At 30.2% G+C, this 24,437-nt stretch overlaps 3 protein-coding genes across 5 annotated transcripts; 1 reads left to right on the forward strand and 2 right to left on the reverse strand.

Annotated features, from left to right (window-relative positions):
• Window positions 1–1,215: 1,215 nt before the first annotated feature.
• LOC109853879 (ATP-binding cassette sub-family G member 4) lies at window positions 1,216–10,519 on the forward strand. The gene is made up of 11 exons (XM_020426419.1): window positions 1,216–1,323; window positions 5,903–6,185; window positions 6,363–6,546; window positions 6,677–6,800; window positions 7,103–7,248; window positions 7,664–7,787; window positions 7,896–8,139; window positions 8,293–8,414; window positions 8,536–8,704; window positions 8,865–9,121; window positions 9,460–10,519. The coding sequence occupies exons 2-11, from the start codon at window positions 5,990–5,992 to the stop codon at window positions 9,811–9,813; spliced, it is 1,920 nt and encodes a 639-aa protein (XP_020282008.1). The 5' UTR covers window positions 1,216–1,323; window positions 5,903–5,989; the 3' UTR covers window positions 9,814–10,519.
• Window positions 10,520–10,928: 409 nt separating this feature from the next.
• On the reverse strand, window positions 10,929–18,136 carry LOC109853901 (ATP-binding cassette sub-family G member 4-like). 3 transcript variants are annotated; one of them, XM_020426465.1, is made up of 13 exons: window positions 17,430–17,521; window positions 16,952–16,963; window positions 16,839–16,842; window positions 15,373–15,683; window positions 14,072–14,245; window positions 13,703–13,913; window positions 13,462–13,560; window positions 13,111–13,241; window positions 12,843–13,011; window positions 12,496–12,596; window positions 12,205–12,360; window positions 11,891–12,009; window positions 10,929–11,770 (listed from the first exon to the last, which is right to left on the reverse strand). In XM_020426465.1, exons 1-13 carry the CDS (start codon window positions 17,436–17,438, stop codon window positions 11,545–11,547), a joined length of 1,722 nt encoding a protein of 573 aa, XP_020282054.1. In that variant the 5' UTR covers window positions 17,439–17,521; the 3' UTR covers window positions 10,929–11,544. The 3 variants fall into 3 exon arrangements, with proteins under 3 accessions (XP_020282054.1, XP_020282056.1, XP_020282053.1); XM_020426467.1 differs by lacking the exon at window positions 16,952–16,963; XM_020426464.1 differs by lacking the exons at window positions 16,839–16,842; window positions 16,952–16,963 and having other exon boundaries at window positions 17,430–18,136.
• Window positions 18,137–18,469: 333 nt separating this feature from the next.
• On the reverse strand, window positions 18,470–24,351 carry LOC109853915 (ATP-binding cassette sub-family G member 1-like). Its single transcript, XM_020426486.1, has 10 exons — window positions 23,716–24,351; window positions 23,389–23,506; window positions 21,904–22,087; window positions 21,607–21,752; window positions 21,082–21,320; window positions 20,437–20,675; window positions 19,865–20,033; window positions 19,428–19,684; window positions 18,934–19,088; window positions 18,470–18,823 (listed from the first exon to the last, which is right to left on the reverse strand). Exons 1-10 carry the CDS (start codon window positions 23,864–23,866, stop codon window positions 18,634–18,636), a joined length of 1,848 nt encoding a protein of 615 aa, XP_020282075.1. The 5' UTR covers window positions 23,867–24,351; the 3' UTR covers window positions 18,470–18,633.
• Between the last annotated feature and the right edge of the window lie 86 nt (window positions 24,352–24,437).

The following is a 24,437-nucleotide window of genomic DNA, read 5'->3' on the forward strand; positions in this document are numbered from 1 at the left end:
AATAATCTAATTTTTCTGAGTGCTTACATCCTTTTGTCTTTTTTTTTTTGCGATTATCAAACAGAATAAAATTTATATAGAATCATATAGAATAAAATTAATTATCGAAGGGAAAATAGTCACCTTAATTTATGTCAAAATAAAGCGGATTTTGTGTATGAAAATTAAAATATCGCAAATGATAATAAAAATACATAAAGTTATCACAAATGAATGTTATCCGGAAAAAAAAGTTCCCGTGCGTTGTTAATGAACTTCTAGATATAATTACCTGCCGACTACAATCAGTATAAGAAATATACAACAAAAAGTTAATCTCTTTTCTTATGACCAAGGTTTTTTTTATAACGTTCGATATTATACGTGTGATATTACAATTATGTACTTGTGAAAAACATTTATTTTTTTTTAGATGATTTAGTTCAGAATTTCAGAATTTTTGTGTTTCGGTGGGAAATAGTTTCCGTAGTTGTGCTCGTTAATTTTTACTTTAATTGAGAAGAGAGATCCGGTTAATAAAAGTACATGACAACTTAAGTCACACTAAACAAAAATAGAATATTATGTCAAATAATAAAATAACAGACGAAGTAACAAACACTGAAAAATGTTAATCTGTGCGGATATAAAAAGTTAATAGTGTATAATTGCATGTAAATATCTAAAAAATAGAATTTTCCACACAGTACAAAAACTTCATTAGACGTTTTTTAAACGTCGACAGCTTCATGAAACATCTGATAAATGTCTAATGGATGTCTGGATAAATGGATGTCTGTGTGGATTAATTAATCAACTGTTTCTTATCCATGTACGCGGATGATGAATTAAATTTAATTTATATATTGAACTTATATATTTATTATACACAACATAACATTTGGAATTCTTTGCAAAACTTGCAAAACAAATCGAATGAAAAATGAGTGTTCTCGCTACTCTCCTAATTTAATTTTGAAACATAATTCGTTAAATTTTGGTATTTAAAGAAAATAATGTTGGTAATATGGTAAATCATAGATGAAAAAAAGAAAACTGACAATTAATTTATGATTAATATTCCAAGTGCTCTTTGTTAGTGAATATCAATGATTACAAAGAGAAGGGATATTGATGCAACTTATACATAGTGGGGATTGAAGTAAAAAGAGAGAGAGAGAGAGAGAGAAGGGGAAAGGAGAAGGGAGGGAGAAGAAAGCGTGGACCTGTTCTTTGAGTGGACTCTATCGTCAATCATAACTGGTTGTCGTCATTTGCTTGTCTCGTCTCTTCAGCGTCGCACAAAGAGAGGAAGATTTTGGTCTAGGAAGTATCAGTCTCTGAGTAAGTACACCATGTTTAACCTCAACGATCTGTCACGCGAAACACGATCGGCGCAACATGTATTACTGCTAAATATACAAATGTTCAAACTTTCACATTCCGATCGCTCGTACATTAACCCAGTTGTTACTTGCGCGTCATGTGAATATAGCTCTCAGCTGTGTATTATCTCCTATATGAAAATAAGAGTGCCAAGTGTCAAAAGTTATAAGTCAAGTTAACACTAGCTTATCACGTTTCCGACCACGTGCGATTGAACTGCTTCTGGATTGATGAACATCAAATTTCTACATTTTCAAATCACAAATTTATCTCACTTATTTGAACGTGACATTTAGCTGTTTTTAAGTGTTGCATTGAAGAAACACAGAATAAATTTTTTTTTTGTAACAGATATACTATGATCAAAAAATTCTTGTTATTGAAAACTCGTGCTGCTCCGCTGCGTAGAAAATTTTCGAGTGTATCTCAAAGGCCGTGAAGAAAGCAAAATAACAATATCTCACACACATCGTTTGTTACAATAAACACGTATAACATATATTATCGATTTCCGAGTCATTACAGATATGTTCGCTGATGTTAGAAACTAGAACATTCTTTTATTGATTTAAATAAATAAATAAATAAATAAAAATTGCCTGTATTTGGATGTGGATGTGTAACTTTTTTTTAATAAAGCGAAACATTTATTTTTCATATAGTTTGTAATCATCGTGCCATAATCATCTATTTTTGTAGAAGACATTTTGCAGGATATGGTTAAATATAACAGATTTTAATATTAGCGGCTTTAGATGCGCTTCGTTATCTATTAAGTTTGTAATGTTTTTAGTTTGCTATTTCCTGTTTGATTAATGAAGTTTTCTCAAAGTGTGCCGAACACCGCGCGCGAGTTTGTCAGATAATCTTTTAATTACTTAATATTTGTAAAACGGAAATCTGCCCACACAACTGTGAGCTTAGACAAAGGATCGTTTCACTCAGAACAATATAATGTGATACATGCTTTTGCAAATTACATGCCTTTTCTCGTAATGTAACAAAAAAGATTAACTTTTTTTTTAATTAAAAATAAGATAAAACGAATAAAAATCAAATGAGGCCAACGTTGCTGAATTGGCGCAAATATTTATTTTATTTTTTCTTCAATTTCAAGTATGACAAAAGAATATCTGCTTATTGATTTTATAACTTAAGTTCTCTTCGGTGATGAAAACCACTGAGAAATCTAGACAAAAATATTTCAAATCGAACGAATCTGAGCGCAAATTGATAAATGCAAAACAATGATAAAACAATTAACACAAAGGAAAAATCAATAATTAATAAAAATCAATATTTAATAAAAATTAAACGTTAAACTTAGGAAAGATGTTATTTTTCTTTAACACAATAACTGATAATGATTCACTTTGATTCTCTCGATAAAAGTCCAACCTGAAACGTCATATATTGTGCGAATCTCTTGGACTTTGTGCCACTCACTTCGCATATAGCTAAAATTATTCGTGAAGAATGCTGTTATATTAGTGTAAAAGAAAATAATTTGCATAAGACCTTGTTTTTGTTTAGTAAACTTTCGCGAAATGTCACTATTGTTCTTTAAAAAACGTTCTCTTTCTCGATCGTGCAAAATCATAAAATAGATGTTTTTCGCGATTTAATTCTTTTGAAATCCGCTTTGATTTGTGCCAATTTTATCTTTTGTAACAATCCAACAAATCGTTCAAGTGTCGTAATCTGTCGAACAGTTTCGTATGTTCAGCGTAAGGTGTGCTACTTTCAATGTTTTTCAGTTCTTGCATTTTTTGAAAGAAATTTATGTGTAAAAAAACTGACACATGTAAAAGTGTAATCACCAAATAAGTCGGGCACTGCTTTTTGAATTCTCTTTATCAATTTTCGATCAAAATATGTACATATATATACTATTTGTTATTCATATATTTATTTATTACTATATAACATATATATGTAGTTATATTAAAATTGTTAATGTTGACTACATATAATTATTAGCGCAACAATTAAACAAGTGTTGATTATATAGATTTACATAAATTTTTTTATTGCTCTAATGTTAGTTTCTATTACTTTAGTTGTTTTTTTTTGAAAACAAATTACTTGACAACTTAGTGATTATATAAGAACATGTGTAGATAGATTACTGATTGCGTTCAATATTTGTATTATAATTGTTCCTTTGTTTTACTTCGCGGTTGCTAGATAGTGTACAAAATCGTTTATAACTGTTGTAAAACGTACATTTTTTATTGCTTTTTAATATTCACAATTTGTTATTGTAAAAAATCTTATTGTATTCAATGGGTTTTTTGTTAAAAAATAAAGAATCACGGATGATTGAGGAAAGTAGTAAAATAAAATAAAAAAATGTTTGCTTGAATTAAGTTAAATTTTCAAACAAAGATTTTTTAAAATGATTATTGTATTTGTTCACGTCAAAGCAAACAATGTGTTTTTTCGTGAGATCGCGAAACACTTTCAAAATACGACACTTTCAAATTAAGTAATTTTAGAAAGTATATCTTAATACAAAAAGTTAATCACATCATGCCTTTAAAATGAAAAGTAAAAAACTGATCGCCTTTTATTCGAACGTGCGTATATGTATAGGTATTTAGAAAAAGTTCTTCATTTTTAGATGAATATTATATATTATATATATATATATATATATATATAATATTGTTTTTTATATTGTATATTATATATTACATATAATTGTACATACTCATATATGAAAAGATGATTTTATTTATGATTTATTTAATTATACATTAAATATACCAAATATATATATAATTTGTTCATACAAGAAGAACTTCATTTTTCCGAATAAATAAAAGGAAGATTATTTAAACTTGTTTTTAAGTGTTTGAAACACAAGCAGACATGACACGTAAAAAAGAACAAAACAGGAAAAACGTGATTATTTAGATTAGAATTAGAACGAACTCTAAGAACGTTATTTTACGTTCTTAGTAAATAATAATAAGAACTTATATTTTTTCACCAATTATTGCATGTAACGATTTTTATTCCAAAGAATAACTTTTTTACGCGAAATTGTCGCGATTGTTGACGTCATAACCTACAAATAAATATAAAAAATATATTGACTATTATATTTCTTGCACGCGCTTGTCATAGTTTATACGCACAAACCGGTTGACTACATTGTGTAAAAAATTGTCTGTATGTTTTTTTTGATAACAGCTTTAATAACAGTAAGCTGTCACTTAAGTTCGTAATATATATATGCATATATACATGTGTATTTACATCTTTGACGTAATTCTCTTTAGCATTTAAGAATTTGTTTTTTTTATTGCTTCACTGAATAATCGTCACTGTGAGAGTTTCTTGCGATGAAAACAAACATGAGCTCTGTTCGTTTGAAATCGAATAAAAGTCAATAATATTCTCGGTATGCAAGTTTATTTGCGATTAGATAAGATTTGCGATTTTGTAGTCAATAAAATTATTAAAATTCCTAATACTTTTGGTACGCATTTACGTAAATTGACACAAAGTGTTGCAAACCGATCATTAGTCTTTGATCAAGGCCATTTGCGCGTTTATTATTTAATTTGCGCGTTTAATTTACAAGGAGACATGTGAAAAAAATTTTTTCTATATATATTCACATAAACTTCATAATTCAATGTTCATCATCTCGTTTTTTATGATACAATCTTATGTTAAATATAAATTAATTGTTAAAGAAAAAAGAGAAAAAGAATGAGAGAGAAAGACAGAGAGAGTGTACGAAGATTTTTTTTATAAAGTAAATACGCATACGCGTATTATGTGAGAATAGTCTCCTTTCAAGTTCGTAGAATCTTAATGAGATAGACGCGGTGATATTTCTTGAAGTTTACAAATTGCAAAACTCTTACTCCGTTACCAGTGTCATTCAAAGACATTTCTATTATGTACATTACGCGAATAAAACAAAAGTAGTCGAAATAATACTCTGATACTTTATTAATTTTTTTTATCAATAAATGTGTATCAATTAATTTATACTTGGAAAAATATTTCATATATCCAGCGCTTGATTCTTCGAAGTTGTATCGTTCTTCTTAGGTAAGAACCGTATTAGTGTGAGAATATTCTAGTTAGAAAACGATGAGAGGAAGGTTGTTTTCATAAATTAAATCTAAGATAAAAATGTCGAATAAATAATCATCAGTTTCTGTACGGGATACGTACGTTATCTATTAGACTTGGAACGCTAATGAATCATCCGTAGTCGAACAAAGAATTATCTTATAAAAGTAAAGCTACCTTTGCCCCTGTACAAAGCGTGTACACGTTAATCGCGTCTGTACATATCGTAGCAAACCGCAATATCTTGTGTGACACACGTAATGTGTAAATCGTTATCTATCATTTATACTATATATTTATACATTATAAACAGCAATGTATTATCTCAACAAAATTTTTTCAATGATATTTTGCGTCAAACAACAGAGTGATGCGTAGCGACATATATAAGCTTGTTCTCTTCACATTCAAAGTATGCGACTCTGTTCGTTCTTTGTTTCAGATTACGCATACGAAAAGCAACAGATGAACACACGAGCATAATAATTCCTATCGCTTATCAGGTTCGCACAAAGCATCGCGTAACACGATGGAAGTATTGATGCATGAAGCGAGTAGTCAGAGACAGGAAGAAGAGACAACAAATGCGCCGGTTCGTGCCGTCGATTCCAAATGCGCGTTCAAAGAAGAAGCACAAGAAAACGTTGTATGTAACGAGGTTAAGGAATCGATCGATATTATCTTCGAGGATGTTACGTACACCGTGAGGCTCGGTTGTAGAAAAAGTAAATTTTTTATCATCAACAAGTTACGTGTCACGGTCTGTAAAACAGGCTGTACGCTTGTCATCGTTTTGAAATAAGCGCGTTAAAGGAATTATTTTAATTCACAAATCTGATATCTATAATTATTTATAATCCGATGACTATAGTTTTAACGTAATTAAATCCTTTTGACTTCAGAAGAAAAAGAAATCTTGCATAAAATCAACGGGAGGCTTCCCAGTAAACAATTGATTGCCTTGATGGGACCGTCCGGTGCTGGAAAGTCGACGTTGCTTAATGTCTTGTCTGGATTTCGCGAGACCGGAGTAAATGGCTCCATACTTATTAATGGCCGTAATCGATGTCTTAATAACTTTCGGAAGTAAGCAAAAAAAAATCTTTTTGTTAAAAAGATTTTGAAATCACCACCGTGTGTGTGTACATGCGATTTTTTTTGGATATGCGTGTCTCGTACTTTATTGTAACGTTAATCAGTCATTCTGTTGGGACAGATGTAGCGCGTACATTACACAAGACGATCGACTCGAATCCTTGCTTACTGTGATCGAAAGTATGAGAATCGCCACGGATTTAAAACTGCCATCGAACACGCCGCCACACGAAAAAGAAATGATCGTATGTTAAAAGATTTATAAATGCAAAATCATTGTTGATACATATGAGAGATATGTTTATTACTGACAGATGCACATTGCATTGATTATTATAAAATCATTTTACAAATTTATAAAATTATTATCAAATATAAATATATCTGCCCAAATGTGTACGGAAGTATTTCTGTAGAAAATAAATATTTGTTATTTTAAACTATTTTCCGCGTCTGTGTTAAATTCAATTGTTCTTGTGAGAAAAAATAAACATGATTGTCTCATTAGCTTGTTAGATATTTTAACTGGAATTGCACAATATTTCAGATAGAAAATATTCTTTCGACACTCGGCTTGTACGAACACATGCACACACGATCCGGCAAATTAAGTGGCGGTCAAAAAAAAAGATTGTCTATCGCATTGGAATTAGTTAATAATCCTACGGTGATGTTTCTTGACGAGCCTACCACGTAAATATATAATTCTAAATTCTTTTTTTTTATCTTATCGATGTGTTGTCGGAAATGTTATTTCGTTGGTCTGTATCATTAATGGGATTATTTTATTTTGTTTGGCCTACAAATTCGAAAAACTAAATTTACGGATTGTTCAATTCAAGCAACGCGCAAATATGGAGTCTTTTAAATTTTGAGCGTATTTTTCGCGAAACTAAATTTTTTCCATTTGAAAGAGAAAGAAAGAGAGAGAAACAAAAATTCATAAAAAAAGACATAATTTTTCTATGACATAATCTCATGAACTAAAATGATATCTGCACAATAGTTGTTGCAAACAAATAGTAAAATTTTCACAACACATCGCGTGTATAACATTAGTATATAAAATTAGTTTTGTGTTATCACACATGATTACTTATGTTTATAGCGGACTGGATAGTTCATCTTGTATGCAAGTCGTAAAATTGCTAAAACTATTGGCGCGACAAGGGAGAACCATAATTTGTACTATACATCAGCCTAGCGCGACCTTGTTTCAACAATTTGACGAGGTGAGTGAAGCTATTATGGCAAAAATAATCTAAATATTATTATTTTAAATGTATATGTTGCAATTTTATAATTATGTAAATGGTTGTTACACATTTAACATTTTGCAGGTATACGTCTTAGCAAACGGAGAATGTCTGTATCAAGGAGCAACAAGTAAATTATTACCATATTTGGAAACCTTGAAAATACCGTGTCCCATGTATCATAATCCCGCAGATTACATAATTGAACTTGCTTGTGGAGAGTATGGCGAAGATAAAGTCAACATGTTGATAAATGGATCGCAAAACGGAAGAAATTTACGGTGGTTCGAAAATCCAGAAACTCTGATGGATGCAAAAAGTTTAAGAGGTATAGAGATAAAAAATAAAATGTGTCAATTTAGTAACAGATAATATTATTTCTATCCGTATTGTACAACAAATGCTCAAATAACTTATCTCTGATAGTTTTTATGCACGTAGGTACGCAATGTAATCATTGATATTTGATCGGTTCTTTCAGCGGCGAACCCTTTAAAGAAGACGGATAGTTTACAAAATAACAGTGACTTACATGCAATAAATCTCGCTTATCAAATTAAAATTCTGTTGAGAAGAAACTATATAATAGCCAAACGAGATACGGTATGGATACATGTGTATATATATATATATATATATATATATTTTTTTTTTTTTAATTACGCGTTAATATAGTATGTTTTTGTGTTATATTAGAGTGTGTGTATATTTTGTTGCTTTTTAGACCATGACACATTTGCGCATCGCAGTTAACATATCCGTTGCTTTTTTGCTCGGACTTGTTTTTCAAAACTCTGGCGTTGATGGGTCGCGCGTATTGGACAACTACAATCTTCTTTTCTCTATCCTCATACATCATATGATGTCGTCAATGATGCTCACTATTGTGACTTGTAAGAGAACTCATTTGTTTCTTCGTATTTTGATCGCATAAATGTAACGTTTTATTTAAATAATTAAGTTTAATGCTTCTCCGAATGTTCTTTTTTTTTTTCAACAATTGCAAAACAGTTGCAAATTTATCTACATCAAAATGTCATTTCTTATTTGCAGTTCCAACACAAATGTCGATCCTTCTGAAGGAAAATTTCAATAGGTGGTACAGCTTGAAAGCATTCTATATAGCGATAACCGTGATCGACATACCAATCTCCATAGTATGCTGCGTGCTGTTTTCCTTAATTGTTTATTTCATGTCGGGGCAACCATTAGAGATTGCGCGATTCTCAATGTTTTTATCAATTAGCATGTTAACTATATTATTAGGGCAAGGTACTGGTCTCACGATTGGTGCTATATGTAATGTTGTAGTAAGTATAAAATAAAAATCATATATATAAATTCATAGTATTTCTTTCTAATTTTATATAATAATTATTATAATTAAAAAAATTATAAATTAATTATAATAAAATTTATGAATAGAAATATTTTCATTATAAATTATTATTAAGATGAACAGAGAGATTATATACGGCTGCTCGTTAAAGAGCATTTATTAAATTTGTTTCACGATTTCTTTTTTTTATTCTATCTTAGAATTATGCGTTATGTGTCATTTTAATATATTAACACTGCAGATATAACTCTTGATGTATTTATTCTTACAGTATAAGATTTGTTTGACAGAAAGTATTTTGACTTTCAGAATGGCACCTTTTCGGGACCAACTGTGGCAATACCTTTAATGATGTTCGCTGGATTTGGTGTCTCCTTACGCGATCTTCCAAGTTACTTAAAATGGGGTACCTATGTCAGCTACTTACGGTATGGTTTAGAAGGTTACATCGGAGCCATTTATGGACTAGACAGGCCTGTTCTAGATTGTAAGGAGAAGACCGAGCTATACTGCCATTATAGATATCCATCTAAATTTTTGTCAGACATTGCCATGCAGGGGGATCAATTCTGGAATGACATTATTGCGCTCGCTGTGATTCTAATCATTATACGATGTGGTGCGTATATATGTTTACGGTGGAAGATTATGTCATATCGATAAAACACGAGATAAATAAAACTTCGTGTCTACACATACATGTTTAAGTAAATGGGCTTTTGATGTTGAAGTTACTTACTTTAGTTTTCTATAAGGCACTTTTTATAAGGAGCTTAATATAATATATATATATATATATATATATATATATATATATATATATCTTTTTTTACGATTTTGAATAAATTTTCTTGATGTCATGGTAGTCACACGAATAAGACTATGTATGAATGTGACGGGTGTGTATAGATATTATATATATCCTTATTTATATATTGAAGAATGTCAGAAGAATACATATACAAATCAGCGTTATTAATGAACATGCGATATGATTGTATTTAATTTTTATGCGCTACATATATATAAAGAAAGAATTCAATTAGTAACGTAATAACGTTACGTAATATCAATGCAATAAAAATAGATATATTTCATCAGACAAATTTCATCCTTAAATAGACTTACATATCCAATATAATTTGTGTCTTTCATAATCTGACTAATGATTTTAATTAATTCATTCATTTGTGATAGGACTTAAATATGTCAAAGGAAGCGATATGAAATGCGTCAGAAAGCGATATAAATTGTGATTAAAGTTATCTGTGCTATATCAGTAAGCGTTACGTCAATAACATGACATACATAATAAATTATGTTTCAAGAATATTTTTCATTAATAACGATAACAATAAATTATTACACATTTTGTCTCTAAAATTTGTTTTAGAGCTTTTAAATTATATTGACAAAAGTTTATAGATATGAATAATATATTAAGACAAAAATTTATAGATATAAATAATATATTAAGTATTAGATATATTATAAAATAAACACATATGTATATTTATTACACTTTTTTAATAAAAAGTGAATTAAAATTATTCTGTTATGTTTGTAATGGGATTAGGATTATCGCCCTTACGAAAAAGAACTACTGCCGATTACATATAAATAAAGTCAGTAATATAAATATTACTGACAATTACATAAGAATATTATTCGGTATTACAGGAATCACTGAGAATATTACTGGCAATTACACAGAATGCCAGTCATTTTTTCGTACCACTGCCGCAATATATTATTGCCAGTAGTTCTTTTTCGTAAGGGCGACTTCTTATTTTTATCATCATATTATTAGCATATCTTATTACTATATTATTATTATGTTATTTATAGAAAATCGAATAGCTTTATATTCACATAAGATGTGTAATTTTGATTATTAATTCTAAGGTTTAATTTTAATTTGGTTTTTCTATCGAGTCTTTATGATTGACTTATGTGATTAATCATATTATTTGTAAATCATGGATACTGTTTTCGCATATATTGTTATACTATGTACAATTTGTTTTTATATAAATTAGCTAATTGGAAGATGATCTAAATAAAGATCGAAACGTCCCACTTAACTTTGATGTTCACATGCAATGATGTTTACCTAACTCATTGCCATCGTTGGATCCGACCTTAAAAGGTCAAATTTATCTTTAATATTCCTATTAGTCTACTAATTGGTAAAAAAAAAATAAAAGGTATTATATATTTATTATCATTTTATATTTTAGTCAATTTTATTGTATAAATTCACGTTCTTATTCTTTGCATTCTTTTAAACGTTTCTTATAACATTTTGCCTACTACACCGAAGAAATTAAATACTTTTGTATTGTAATAACATGTAAAATTAGATATTTAAAGTAATATTTTCTTGTTACATAATTATTTCTTGGCATAATAAATTTTCCAACACAATATTGCATAGATAATTAAATGTAAACAGAATATCCATGAGACAAGTATCATCACAACTGTGTGAAACGATACTGTTGGTATATCCATCATCGAAAGAATTGTACTTGGAGACTGTAAGTAACAATATATTTCTACGCACGTCAAATTCGATCGGTCGATGTAAATCGCCTGTATCAATCCTTCAAACGCATATCTGCGAGAGAATAAGTATTTGTACAAATATGCTATAAAATATGTTAAAAGATATCTTATTTTACGAGAGAGAGAGAGAAAGAGATATATATACACTATATATATAAAAATTCTTATATACCTGAAAAAACTGACAGTGCCTAAAGGTTGCAGATACACCGACATTTCTCCTAATTTCACGAAAAATCCAGCAAACAGCAATAATGGTATACTTAATGCCGGTATTAAGAAAGTACCTATCTGAAAAAAATTTATAAAATTTGTTACACGCGCCCATACTTTTGCTTTCTTATTATATTAATTAATATATTTAATATAATATAATATAATATAATATAATTATTTTAATTAATACAATTGACAATATTTATAATATATAAAAACATAAATAATACAAATAAATTAATAATCGATTAAAGTAAAATTTGAAAATACCTCGGTATTGAAAGCTGCGCCTGTAAGAATACCAACTGTTTGTCCGAGAATTGTGATTAATACGCAAATGCTCCACGCTTGTAAAACTCTGTTACATTCCATTGACTGTCCTGTCACGTAATATGATATAAGCAAAAAGAATGACGAACAAAGTATCTGAAAGTTCAATTATTCTGTGTCTGATAATCTTGAAAACACATGATATTTATACACACAAGACTTAATAATTCTAAATAAATAATAATGAGAATAAGAAATATAAAACATTTTTTATCACATCAAAATACGTACTTGCATCGGAAGATCTGTTAATATTTTAACAATGTAATAGGATTTTAAGTCGTACCAATTATTTAAATGTTCTTGGATAAAAACCGCCGCTTCCACAGGAACTACAATCGTAATATGTATATTTTATAACTTTGTTTAATAATTATTGTTTTGCTTGTATTTGGGAATTTTTTGCTTACACCTACTGTACATATACTATAAATATATATATATATAAAATAAAACTTAATTGATAGAACTCAGAACTGTAAAAAAAAGATAGTGCTCACAAAAATTACTCTTATTTATTTCTTTAACTATTTAATTGTAAATCTTGAAAAACTTCAAAATTAATCGATATTACTTACACATTTGCACGGCTGGCATGGAATTTGCGAAAAATAAGAATAATAAAAAGAAAAATAAGCAAGCTATATTACTCTGTGCTTTTTGTGCGTCATCTCCAAAGTCATAAAAAACTACTCCTAATAATATTGCTACTACGACATGTGCCGCAAATCTCAATTTTGTCATGGTCTGTAAACAAAAAAAAAAAAAAAAAGACAAATAATGATAGCATTCAAATATTCTAAGTAAATTGCAATTATATTGTCATTATAAAAAATTTTTACTTACACTATCTCTCTTAATGCAAATTAAAGATCTTAAAAATAATATCTTTTGTTGTTGCCATGTTGATAATTTTGGTTTCACGCTAAATGTATCGTCTCTTTCGACAGTATGCGTAAAAGTCGACGAATTTGTTCCTACAAGATCCAATGTCATTAATCGTACTAAATTTCAATCACACATTTATGTAAATTAAATATTTTTATTTATAAAATATATATATCGGTAAACATAAAATATACTTACAATTTGCGCTTAATCGCAAAGCGTATAATAAAGAGAATCATTATTAGTATAGTACTAAGATCATTGTTAAATTTTAAGTATAAAATACACGTGTGGTAACAAAATATTTACCATTTTTGGTATCTTTATTGTGAGATTGAAACTTATCATGGCAAATCTTGTATAGATTTTCTAAATCTCCGCCTCTTTGTTCAGTTATCACTTCGAGTACTGCAATTGAAAAAAATCGTTAACTTAATCAAAATATAAAGAAGACTCGTTTGCAAAGTACACGCATAACATTTACATACAACTGTAAACTTTATTAAATAAACAAACTTCAACGTAAAAAAAATAGTAATATCGACATTACCAAATTCGGCAATATTGTAGAAATCAGGACATGTAAATCCAGCGTCGCTGAAAGTAGCTAAGATTTCACTCTTTGGGCCACAATATATGCATATTCCTTGACTAAGCACCATAATATCATCGAACTGCGAGATCATCTGGCTGCTGGGTTGATGAACCGCACAGACCACAGTGCAATTTGCTCTTGTCATATCGTGTAGCACGTTAATAAGCTGTTTAATATATACATTGGCCTCATCATTTGATTTGCATTACCGTGTAAAATTAAATGCGTAATGTTTTGATCAAACAGTTTTTGTTATTCAAACAGTTGTTTTATTCTCTTTTTGTATATATTTTGTGATAGTATATATATTATATTATATCGTACTTGATTTGATGCCGCACTATCGAGACCACTTGTTGGCTCGTCTAAAAATAGAACTGACGGTTTGGTGATCATCTCCACACCAATTGATAATCTTTTTCTTTCGCCACCGCTTAACTTGTTTGCCAAAGTGTTTAAACAGTTTGACAGATTTAAATTTTCTGCAATTTCATTCACCTGAAAAACAAAAGAAACGATTCTAGTGTGAACGATACATTTTATTATATATTTTCATAAAAGTGATCTCGATACAATATAAATATCTATCCGTTAAATAACAACTCAATCAAAGACAAAACGTTTCTAATAAAATAGTCTATCTTTATACGTATAAAATATCCCGCACAGCGCCTTTCATTGCAAACACATATTAGATACGTAACAATATTGCATTTACATTGCGTTTCATTTTATATCAAATATAATATATTTAATACGTAATTAACGCAATAGGTTTGAAATATCTAAGAAATTTATTTTTTAACAAAGGCTGCGTTCAGCAGAAACTTTGCGATTATTGCTTGTCATCAATATATATTTTTATATTTGCAATAAAAACGAGTTAATTACAGATAATAAACGCTTAGCTCACGCGCTGAGTTCTGCTGGAAGCAGCCACAGATATGTCATAAGCATTAACGTAAAAATTACCTGAGCACCACTAACTTCAAAACATCAGACAGTTTTTGAGGCCACCGGCCCGCAGTGGTCTCGCAGTTTAAAAAGAATGTGTGAGTAATATTGGTAAGAAAGAAGTGTGTTCGCAAACGTAATATATAATTGTTGAAAAATACTATCATGTGTCAGTGCACTTGTTCGAACTTTTTATTTTATTTAGTTTTGGAAACAAATAAAATATAAAGTTTAAGTAATAAAAATGCTTTATATCACACTAAAATATATCTAAATGCTAACACTTTTACCATTTAGAAAATATATTTAGTATGACAACATTTTTATTACTTTAAACTTTACAATATATATATATAGTACATTTTATTTGCAATATTGTAGATACGTATGAAATATATAAATTTACGCACGTAACACGTGTCGAATAAACATATTTTTATATAATGTATCTGCTATGTAACGTAAGTTACATATAGCGCGGACATTCATTGGTATTAAACATATATCAGGTACACATGATTTATACGTGTTATTACGTATTCGCTATAGCAACATTTTACATTTTATGTATCTGTTATATATATAGGTATCTGAAATATAAAATGCTGTGCGAGATAATACGTTTGAAAAATAGGAAAGATATCATCCATGTATATATTAATCATTCTTACAATCGAAGAAATCTGTTCCTTGCTCTGGTTACCGTCGAAGTTTAAACAAGCCGCAATGTAAAGCGTTTCCTTCGTTGTCAGAAACGGCAGTAAAGAAAATTGTTGCGGCACGTAACACATTTGTTTGCGGAACGTTCCACTATCATGTTCAACGCCGTTTATGGTGATGGTGCCCTTAACGTTGACTAATCGTTCGCCCGACAAGATTTTTAGCAATGTCGTTTTACCCGCACCGGATGGACCAATTATGACCGTTAACTTACTCGGTTTAAAGTGTCCTGTTACATTGCTCAAGATCGTTTTCTTCGTACCTGATGTAAATATGTTTTATATTAAAACTCTCGACAGGAAAAAGTGCACGCTATTTATAACTTAAGATAACACACGTATAAATAAGAGTCTGGATATTTCTGTAATATTCTCATTATAATATCTATGAGAATATAAAAAGTGTTCGAAGCAAAGACTGAAATATTAATACTGACGTGTCGTAAGAAACTTGCAGGTATGCTGCCGGAGTTTGATCAAAGAAGAAAATAAAGTGAAGAGAGACGAGAAGAAAAAGAAAAAGAAGAAGACCTTGACAATGTAAATTGGTCAATATATTTTTTACGTAGTGCGCATAAAAAAATCGTTAGCATAAAGATTAATAAGTTTCTCCTTGATTTAATATTATGCATACAGAAAACGAGATATAACAATATAAAATGCAAATTGAACAAATATATGATTAATTGAACAAAAATATATGACTGACAATGTTGTTATATTTGTACGGAACAAAACTTCGATTACACATCTATTATATTAGATATTGCATGAAGCTGTCGACGTCTAATGAAGTTTTTGTTCCGTGTGTGTCCTATGCGAGACATTGAAATATGTGTGATAACTTGCGGGATCAATTTTATTATTTTCTTTGGGAAATACTGAAAAAATTCATTAATACTTAAATAAATATATAAAAAACAATAAGATTCTCATTTTTAAAATAAGTATACACATGAGAGAGAAAGAAAGAGAGAACATATATCTATCTATCTATATATTCCTGTTAAAAAAAAAAATTAGCAGATAAATGCGCAGAATCGTGTTAGTTAAACCGAATCATGGCAATGATGATAAAATTGGAAGGAATTCATATACAGCGCGAGTGGCGCATTTGGTGTTGACGGTGTAGAATCGAGGCGAGTAGATGCCATGTGGTGATACGATTTGAGCAAACTGTGTGTGTTCATCGAGAATTCAGTCGTCACTCGTGAGAGTCTAGAATCGACAGTACATAGAGGAGAAGCGGTTTCTAAGTTATTTTACTGTGTATTACGTTACCAGAGTACTTGGCGCACAATTGTTCCGTTTACTACTTTTATGTTAATCATAAACACAATGCGAAGCCGAATTCCCACATGTGTAATCTCAATAGATGAAACATATATAAGTAACAAAGAGTAAGTGATGTTTCTCACCATCCTGAAAACCAAAAGCTTGTGAAAGTAACTTGACAAGTCGCGTCGCACAAAAGCAAAATCAGTTAGTCTTTTTTTTATGCTCCGTTTTGTAATGCTAATACGGTACACACCCAGATAGCCAACTGAAACATGATATCACATAATTGCAATATTATTCTACAAGCGATTATTAACCGAGCAATAAAAGCTTAAAAAGAACGGTGTAAGAAAATATTCATTCTCTTTTAAGTGCTGCGACATGCACAATTCATTCGCAGACAACAGATTACACACATGTACGACACCAGTCTGCCGAGAGTCCGTACTTGTGACGTTAAAGGAAAAATCTGTTCAAACACAATTGAAGGCATGATAAAAAGCAAAAAAAAAAGCACAAGACGTGATACGCGTGTACACACGCGCAGTACTTCGCAATTAAAAATAGATACTACATATCATATCATATCACTGGGTAGTTATCTCTCAACCAAAACCGACAAACTTGGTGAAGTACACAAACAAGTGTCGCGATATATTGATAACGTATAGAAAATTCGTAACCGGAATGAAAATATAATAATAAAAAAAAAAAAAAAGATATAAACTTGCCTTTGCCATCGTGACATGTTGCAGAGTAGCAGAGATTGTTGAATTCGATATAAAGTTGCGGATTCTGTGATTTCGTCTTATCAATCAGTTCCTCTGTTTCTTGCAGTTGGATCTTACAGCTTTCGTCGATCATTTTAGCAGTCATCGAAATGTTCTTGCGCGTATCGTTAACGTCCAACATATTTTAACAGATACGTACATCAGATATTTTTAACAAAATGTCGTTTGCTATCAATTATTAAATGTCACAACGTTTTAACTTTTGTATCAACGATAAACAAAGATTATTTATGCGCGTGTGATTTTGTTCAATGATTATCTCGCGTTGCGCAAGATAAACTTCGTACACATATACATATTCTTTTATACTTTCACTGAAACAAATTACACGCGCGTTCACGAACCGCTCCGCGAGGTTTCTCGGTCACGACTGTCTATCGCTCTCTCGACGCTCTCCCTGTTTATTTGCTCTATCCAATGACGCGTTCTTTTCTAACAAGTATCACGCTTACCGCATGTACGCAATTAATCATGTACATGACTTAGTCAAGATTATCTTATATACAAATACATCTCTCGTAGTGAGATGAAGTGATTTATATTGTTAAATCGAAAAGAAAGTATTTTTATACGATCGCTTTACAATAATTAACTTATAAAGATATGCGAATGCGCGTGCGTCTGCGTGAAGAGACAGCTCAGCGCGTTTCGCACGCTCACGGTTGCCAGACGACACAACGGAGGAGTATAGTTTTTACTTTAAAAAAGATAATAATAATAAAAGATAATAATTAATTAGTGAACAAATTAATTAGTGAACAAACAATCAAATCAGAATAAATAATTGTCATTTTATCAAAATAATTAAATTATAATTATAATTTTTAAAAATGTCCTTCTAATTCCAAAATGATTTTGGAAATAACAAATATTTTTGTTGATATATTCTTGAATAAAAACTTTTCATTACGTAACTATAACTTTCTTTTTTATCTTTATTTTAAATATTATTTTAAATATATAAATCAATAACTACATATAATATGCAAGATATAAATGTGTAATCTCACATGTAATGGGTCATAGAAGTCAGTCTTTACAAGTTGCAGTAAAAAAAATCTTATTTGCACGAATCTTTTATCATATGTATATATAATTGTAAAAAATTTATATCAATTTTTATTATTAATTCTCTAATTCTGTGCTAAATTCGTTTCTTCACTTTCATATCTAATATAGCATATGCTATAACATCTAAGGCAACACAGAGCGCTATCAATATTGTCATATTTAGCCAGTAATTCACATGCTTCATATCCATCTCTGCGAGAAGTTTTTCGGGGATAGCGAAATGGCAATAATCTGTCGAGCACTTCAATTTCTCCCGATCGTATCTGCGATTATAAATAATTGTAATTATATTTTATATTGTAGCAATAAAAGATGCTGTATGTAATTGTGTGGGATTCATTATATGTATATGTGACACAATAAAAACACTTACCCGTAAATCGCTATCATAACACCCTCAAAGCCGTATTTAAGAAACGACATGTGAAACAGCCAATGTAAATAAGGCTGCACATCTTTGAGACGCACAAAGAAACCACTAAATATCACAAATGGCATAATCACAAACGGTCCAAAAATAACGCTGTTCTGCAATAAAATAATTCTCTTGGTTTCGTCTATATCGTCAGAAAAAAAATCAAAAACTTGTCTTCTCTAGAGAAATAACTTTTTTACAGAAAAAACTAATGTAACTACTGTTTAAAAATTTTTTTTTTAAGCCGAATTGATTGGAACTAAAAAGAAGTTGATTGTGATCGTTGTTGAAATATGAAAATTTATTTTGAACTAGTTTCGCCATGAGTCACGATTGACTCTTTGTCGGTTTACTCGCACACTTCGGCACGCGTAAACTTAGCGTGAGGCACTAATCGTGCCTCTTTATAAATTGAGGCAAAAAGATACGTAATTCTAAATGTCAATACAAACCTGAACTTTCAGACCCGATCCTATAATGAGTCCAACCGCTTGCGCTACGAGGCTGATAATAAAACACATGAGCATGTACAAACCAAGCCTTTTACTTTCAGGAACTTGATCGGTCATATAGTACACTACGATCGTATAAATAAACGTGGCAGTAAGCTGGATTGGAAAATCGGCCAATTTGTTCGCTAAGTAGTACGATCGTAGTTCATACCAACGATTGAAATGCTCGCGCATAAGTATTGGTAACTCTGAGGGAACTAAGAGTGAAAACAAAAAAAAAGAACAATTAAATATATATATTAAATATAAACTTCGATGCGTGTTAAAACATAAAAACACGAAAGTGTGCAAACAATGTGTTCCCGCTAAGTTGTTGTGTCTACAATACGCTATATTTGAAATTTAAATTTCTCTGTAAAAGATTGCATCGAACTTACACGTGATCATTGTGGCGCTAAATGCACTGTACATGAGAAACATAACGCTAAAGAACAGCAGGTTAAAATTATCTAAAACATAAGTGGCGTCTTGGCCGATTTTGAAATATAAAACGCCGACCAGCAGTGCGATCGCGAAATGCATTGAGATCCGCGTGAGTGTTAACATCTGTGTGAATAAAATAAAAATTGAAAGATAAAAATAAATTTTGAATGCGTTTATTCTAAGATTCGACTCTCTCTCTCTCTCTTTCTGGCCATCATTTTTGTTTGATAAAATCCTTGTTTGTAAAAAGTTACATAACTACTCTGTTTTCGAACCTCTAGAAATAGTGCTTCTATTATTTTACACTTATACATGTGTGATATATCAGACTAATATCAGAGTTTTTCGCATATTTTACAAACTCTCAGATTACAAAGATATAATATTGAAAAAAAACCTAAAAAATAAAAAAACTATAAATTATAAGAAAATTGTTCAATTACGTTTCTCGCTTCTGATGTCGTCAAAACAAGAATGGAGATCAGAGAGAGCCAAGTCTTTTATATATATTGTATGTAGTAATTACCTTATCTCGAAATAATCTAATTGTATTTCTCTTGACGAGGACGCAAAGCTGCTTCCAAAAATTGGTGGCATAATGTGGAGTGTGTTTGAATTCGTTTTCGAAGGAATATAATCTTATCGGAGTATTCTGTTGTGAAATAAAAGTTTTTGCTGATCTCCATACGTCACTTTTGCCGTTTTTGATCGATTCTATCAGCTTGGGTATGTGAAGACCATAATCTCCGTTGCATATTTCCATCACTATATCAAAATCAAAGTTTTTAAACTATATGATTACTAACACACAAATAATTGTGACTACCGTAAATAGAAACGTTAACGTTGGTTTATTCATTGGTTATCTAATGATCAGTTTAACATCGTTTCAGACCGTGTATTTTAGAAAATAAAAACAGCCATTTGATTTAAAAGCGCGCATTGTTTTACGAGTGGCTGTTCTTCCGAAATGTTTACTAAAGTGCTGAAAAAAGATATGCTAAAGAACTCTTACAAAAAATGTTCAATTACCGTTCGATTCAATGAATTAAAAGACAAATCGCATATAGTCTGACGTATGAGGAGTACGACAAATTTTTAACTCGACGATTATTTCAGACACTTGTCTATAATTAAAAAACTATTTAATGTTTAGAAAATTGAAACTTACGAAATTCAATAGGATTGTAATGCGTTGGACAGTGCAATCCGTGACTACTTAGATACGATACTAAATTGTGAGTGGCGCCAGTGTACACGCAATTTCCATCGGCGACTACGTACAGATGATCTATCATATTGAAGAGCGTCGCATTTGGCTGATGAATTGTACAAATTATTGTTCGTCCTTCTTGCGCTAATTGCTTCAAAAGTTCTACGCACTGTTTTGAGGTAGCGCTATCTAGTCCGCTGAAAAGATGTTCAGATGATGTTTTTAATAAAAAGCGAAATAAGTGGGATCCCGTTATAGAACAATTTGGGAAAAACGCTGCTTGCGCTTATACGTAAATTGTCATCGTATCCGAGTTTTCTATCTTCCTTTTTGCACACTATAAGTTATAGCGACTGTATATAACGTGGAACAATAATAATGCTGTTGGTGAACGTAACAGGGGAAGTTTCTCTTCGTAAGGGTCATCCCACAATGGGACCCTACTGTAACGGGAATTCACATAAATAAATATTTGATGTATACCTGGTGGGTTCATCGAAGAACATAACAGGTGGATTATTGATCAGTTCGAGCGCGATGGCAAGTCTTTTTCTTTCACCTCCGCTCAGCTCGCCAGTAAGCGTGTGGCGAGACCCATTGAGACCCATTGATACTAATATTTTGTCGATCTATTAAATTAAAAAATTTCTACGTAATTGTTGAATCATAAGAAGAAATTGCTGTTATCACGAGAATGATAAATTTCTTTTACTACTTTTTCAATAACTTTCTTAATTTACTTAAATGCTTTTTGTATAATATATTAAACAGGACATCTACCTTTTGCAATTTTTGATAACGATTTAAGTTCAGTTTGAGATCGACAGCGACGAACATTGCTTCCTGCACTGTCAAAAGTGGTTGAAGATAGTCATTCTGCATTATATAAGCGGACAACTTACGAAATTCGGATATGTTTCTTTCCCGTCCGTTTATCATAATTTTACCGGTGACTGAAGTTATTCTAAAAAAAAGTAATAATAACAATAATGAGTAAAAATTTATAATTGTGAAAAAAATATGCATTACTCTTTATAATATTTTTCATATTTTATTGTAAAACAATGCGTACTTTGCAGTAAAATTTACATGTATACAAATCAGTATATATATATATATATATATATATATATATATATATATACACATGAAATATACTAATATATTTATATATGATAATATATTATCAGTAATTATTGGTAATACATATGTAGACGTTTATTTTAATCAACAATTATCTTATCGTAGTAATAATAGATGTTAGAGTCATAAAAAATCTTAAAGAAAGATAAAGATAAGATTCTGATATTAGAGAAAAAAAAGAACTTAAGAAAAAAAATTAATTAGATAAGAAAAGGTCTAACAAATAAGATTTACATACAATATTTTGAGTAGCAAAATCTGTCGGGAAAACAGATTGTCGAAAATAAAAGCAAGCAATTTGTGTGTAATTAATAACAACTTGCAGACAATCCGGCATTGCATATAATTATCAATTACTGTCAATTTGTCAAGATAATGTTTGCCGAATATCTTAATGAATCGTGATAATGTAATATTTAGGCATCTATCAAGAAGATATACACGTGCATGCAATCTACAATGATAAGCTAGTACACATGTACAACTTTTGAATTAGCTATGTATTGTAAACAACTAGTATAGACGCGATAAAACATATTTATTCTTTGTGAAGAGAGGTTTACTTCTAGTACAGATACGATCAATCGAATCAAGTAAGATTTAATACTCACATATGAGTTAATAATCTAAGCTAAAGAAGAATTTAACAATAAAAGATACGTACAATAATCGAATTGAAGACGTTTTTTTCAAGTGGTTTTCGGTTTTGTTACAAATTGAATGTGTGTAATATATACGCGCCGTTTCGCTTTTGAAATAATATTCAAGAATATTAACAAATACGTGTTTCAAATATATATTCAATAAAAAATTAATACAATTAAATTATAAAAAACATACATAAAAAAATAACCAATTGAGAAATTAAAAAATGGTTGCGGCGTAATATGAACAAATAAAATTTAAATTTTTACTACTTTAATTTTTTATCGACACACTTTAGTGTGTTATTAAAATACTTACATAATGATTATTAATAACAAGCTTGTAATTTTTTTGATATTACGATTATTGAAGAGAAATATATGCAAGTGTTTTAGTTTTTCGAGAAATTAAATTAATTTCCACATGCACGTCTATGTACATGTATATATATATAGTAAATATGAAGCGTTTACTAACGTAAAACCTGCTAGGATGTCCATTAAAGTAGATTTTCCAGCTCCTGAAAGACCCATAATAGCTGTAAGTTCACCCGGACGAAAGTCTCCATGAAGATCATTAATTAGCTTTTTTTCCTCTAAAATAAATCAATATACATATTTCTTTGTTTATTCAGATAAAAATTATGCTTGTATATATATATATATATATATATATATATATATATATATATATATATATGTACGCACATATACATTACATATATAAAGATTAGATTTTTATTACATAATATAAGATTTATACTAATATATAACTAATATATAATTAAAACGTAAATCTCTTTACCCTTTGTTAAAATTTTTGTTTGTACACTGTATGATATACTTTCGAAGAGCAGATAAAGCAACTTATTGTCCACACACACGGCAGTCGTATTTTCTGTATTACTTGTACCTTCTGAATCGCAATTATTTTTCACGAATGTCGAAGCATTCATCTTGCACTGGTAGTTGTGTTATTTTTTTCCTCGCAAGTTTTCGTTTGCAATGTTCTAGTTTACTATCTTCTTGATTGAATTTTCTTCTTCTTTTCTCTCTCTCCCTCTCTCTTTTGATTAAAAAATAAATTGCGAATTGAAAACAAAATTGATTACTCAGAAAATTAACTCGACGAGTTTCTTTAAATTCGCGCCGTAACACCGAAACACATATCCGAAAATCCTGAATTAGTTATAAGATTTTTCGATACACACGCTAATGTGCTCCTCCGATTAACGTGCAATTGTGCGTTTGTCGAGACGAGAGTCTCTTCTTCTTTTCTTGTCTGGTACAATTGTCTGGTAACGCAACTTAGCCCAAAGTCCGTATGAATCTCCGTTATCAAGACGCGCGTTCTTCGTTCGTCAAGATAAGATTTGCCATTGTCAAGAAACTTTGCGCTTGCGTCGTGCGTGATACCGTCTGTGTCTTTGTCTTTTTTTTTTTTTTTGTACAAATCACAAATAATATATATAATAAATCTTTAACAGGTTTAACTGTAGAGTTTTATACCTTTTGCTTTCGCACAGC

The sequence above is a fragment of the Pseudomyrmex gracilis genome, unplaced genomic scaffold, assembly GCF_002006095.1.
Source record: "Pseudomyrmex gracilis isolate BER0280 unplaced genomic scaffold, ASM200609v1 scaffold_56, whole genome shotgun sequence".
Lineage (NCBI taxonomy): Eukaryota > Metazoa > Arthropoda > Insecta > Hymenoptera > Formicidae > Pseudomyrmex > Pseudomyrmex gracilis.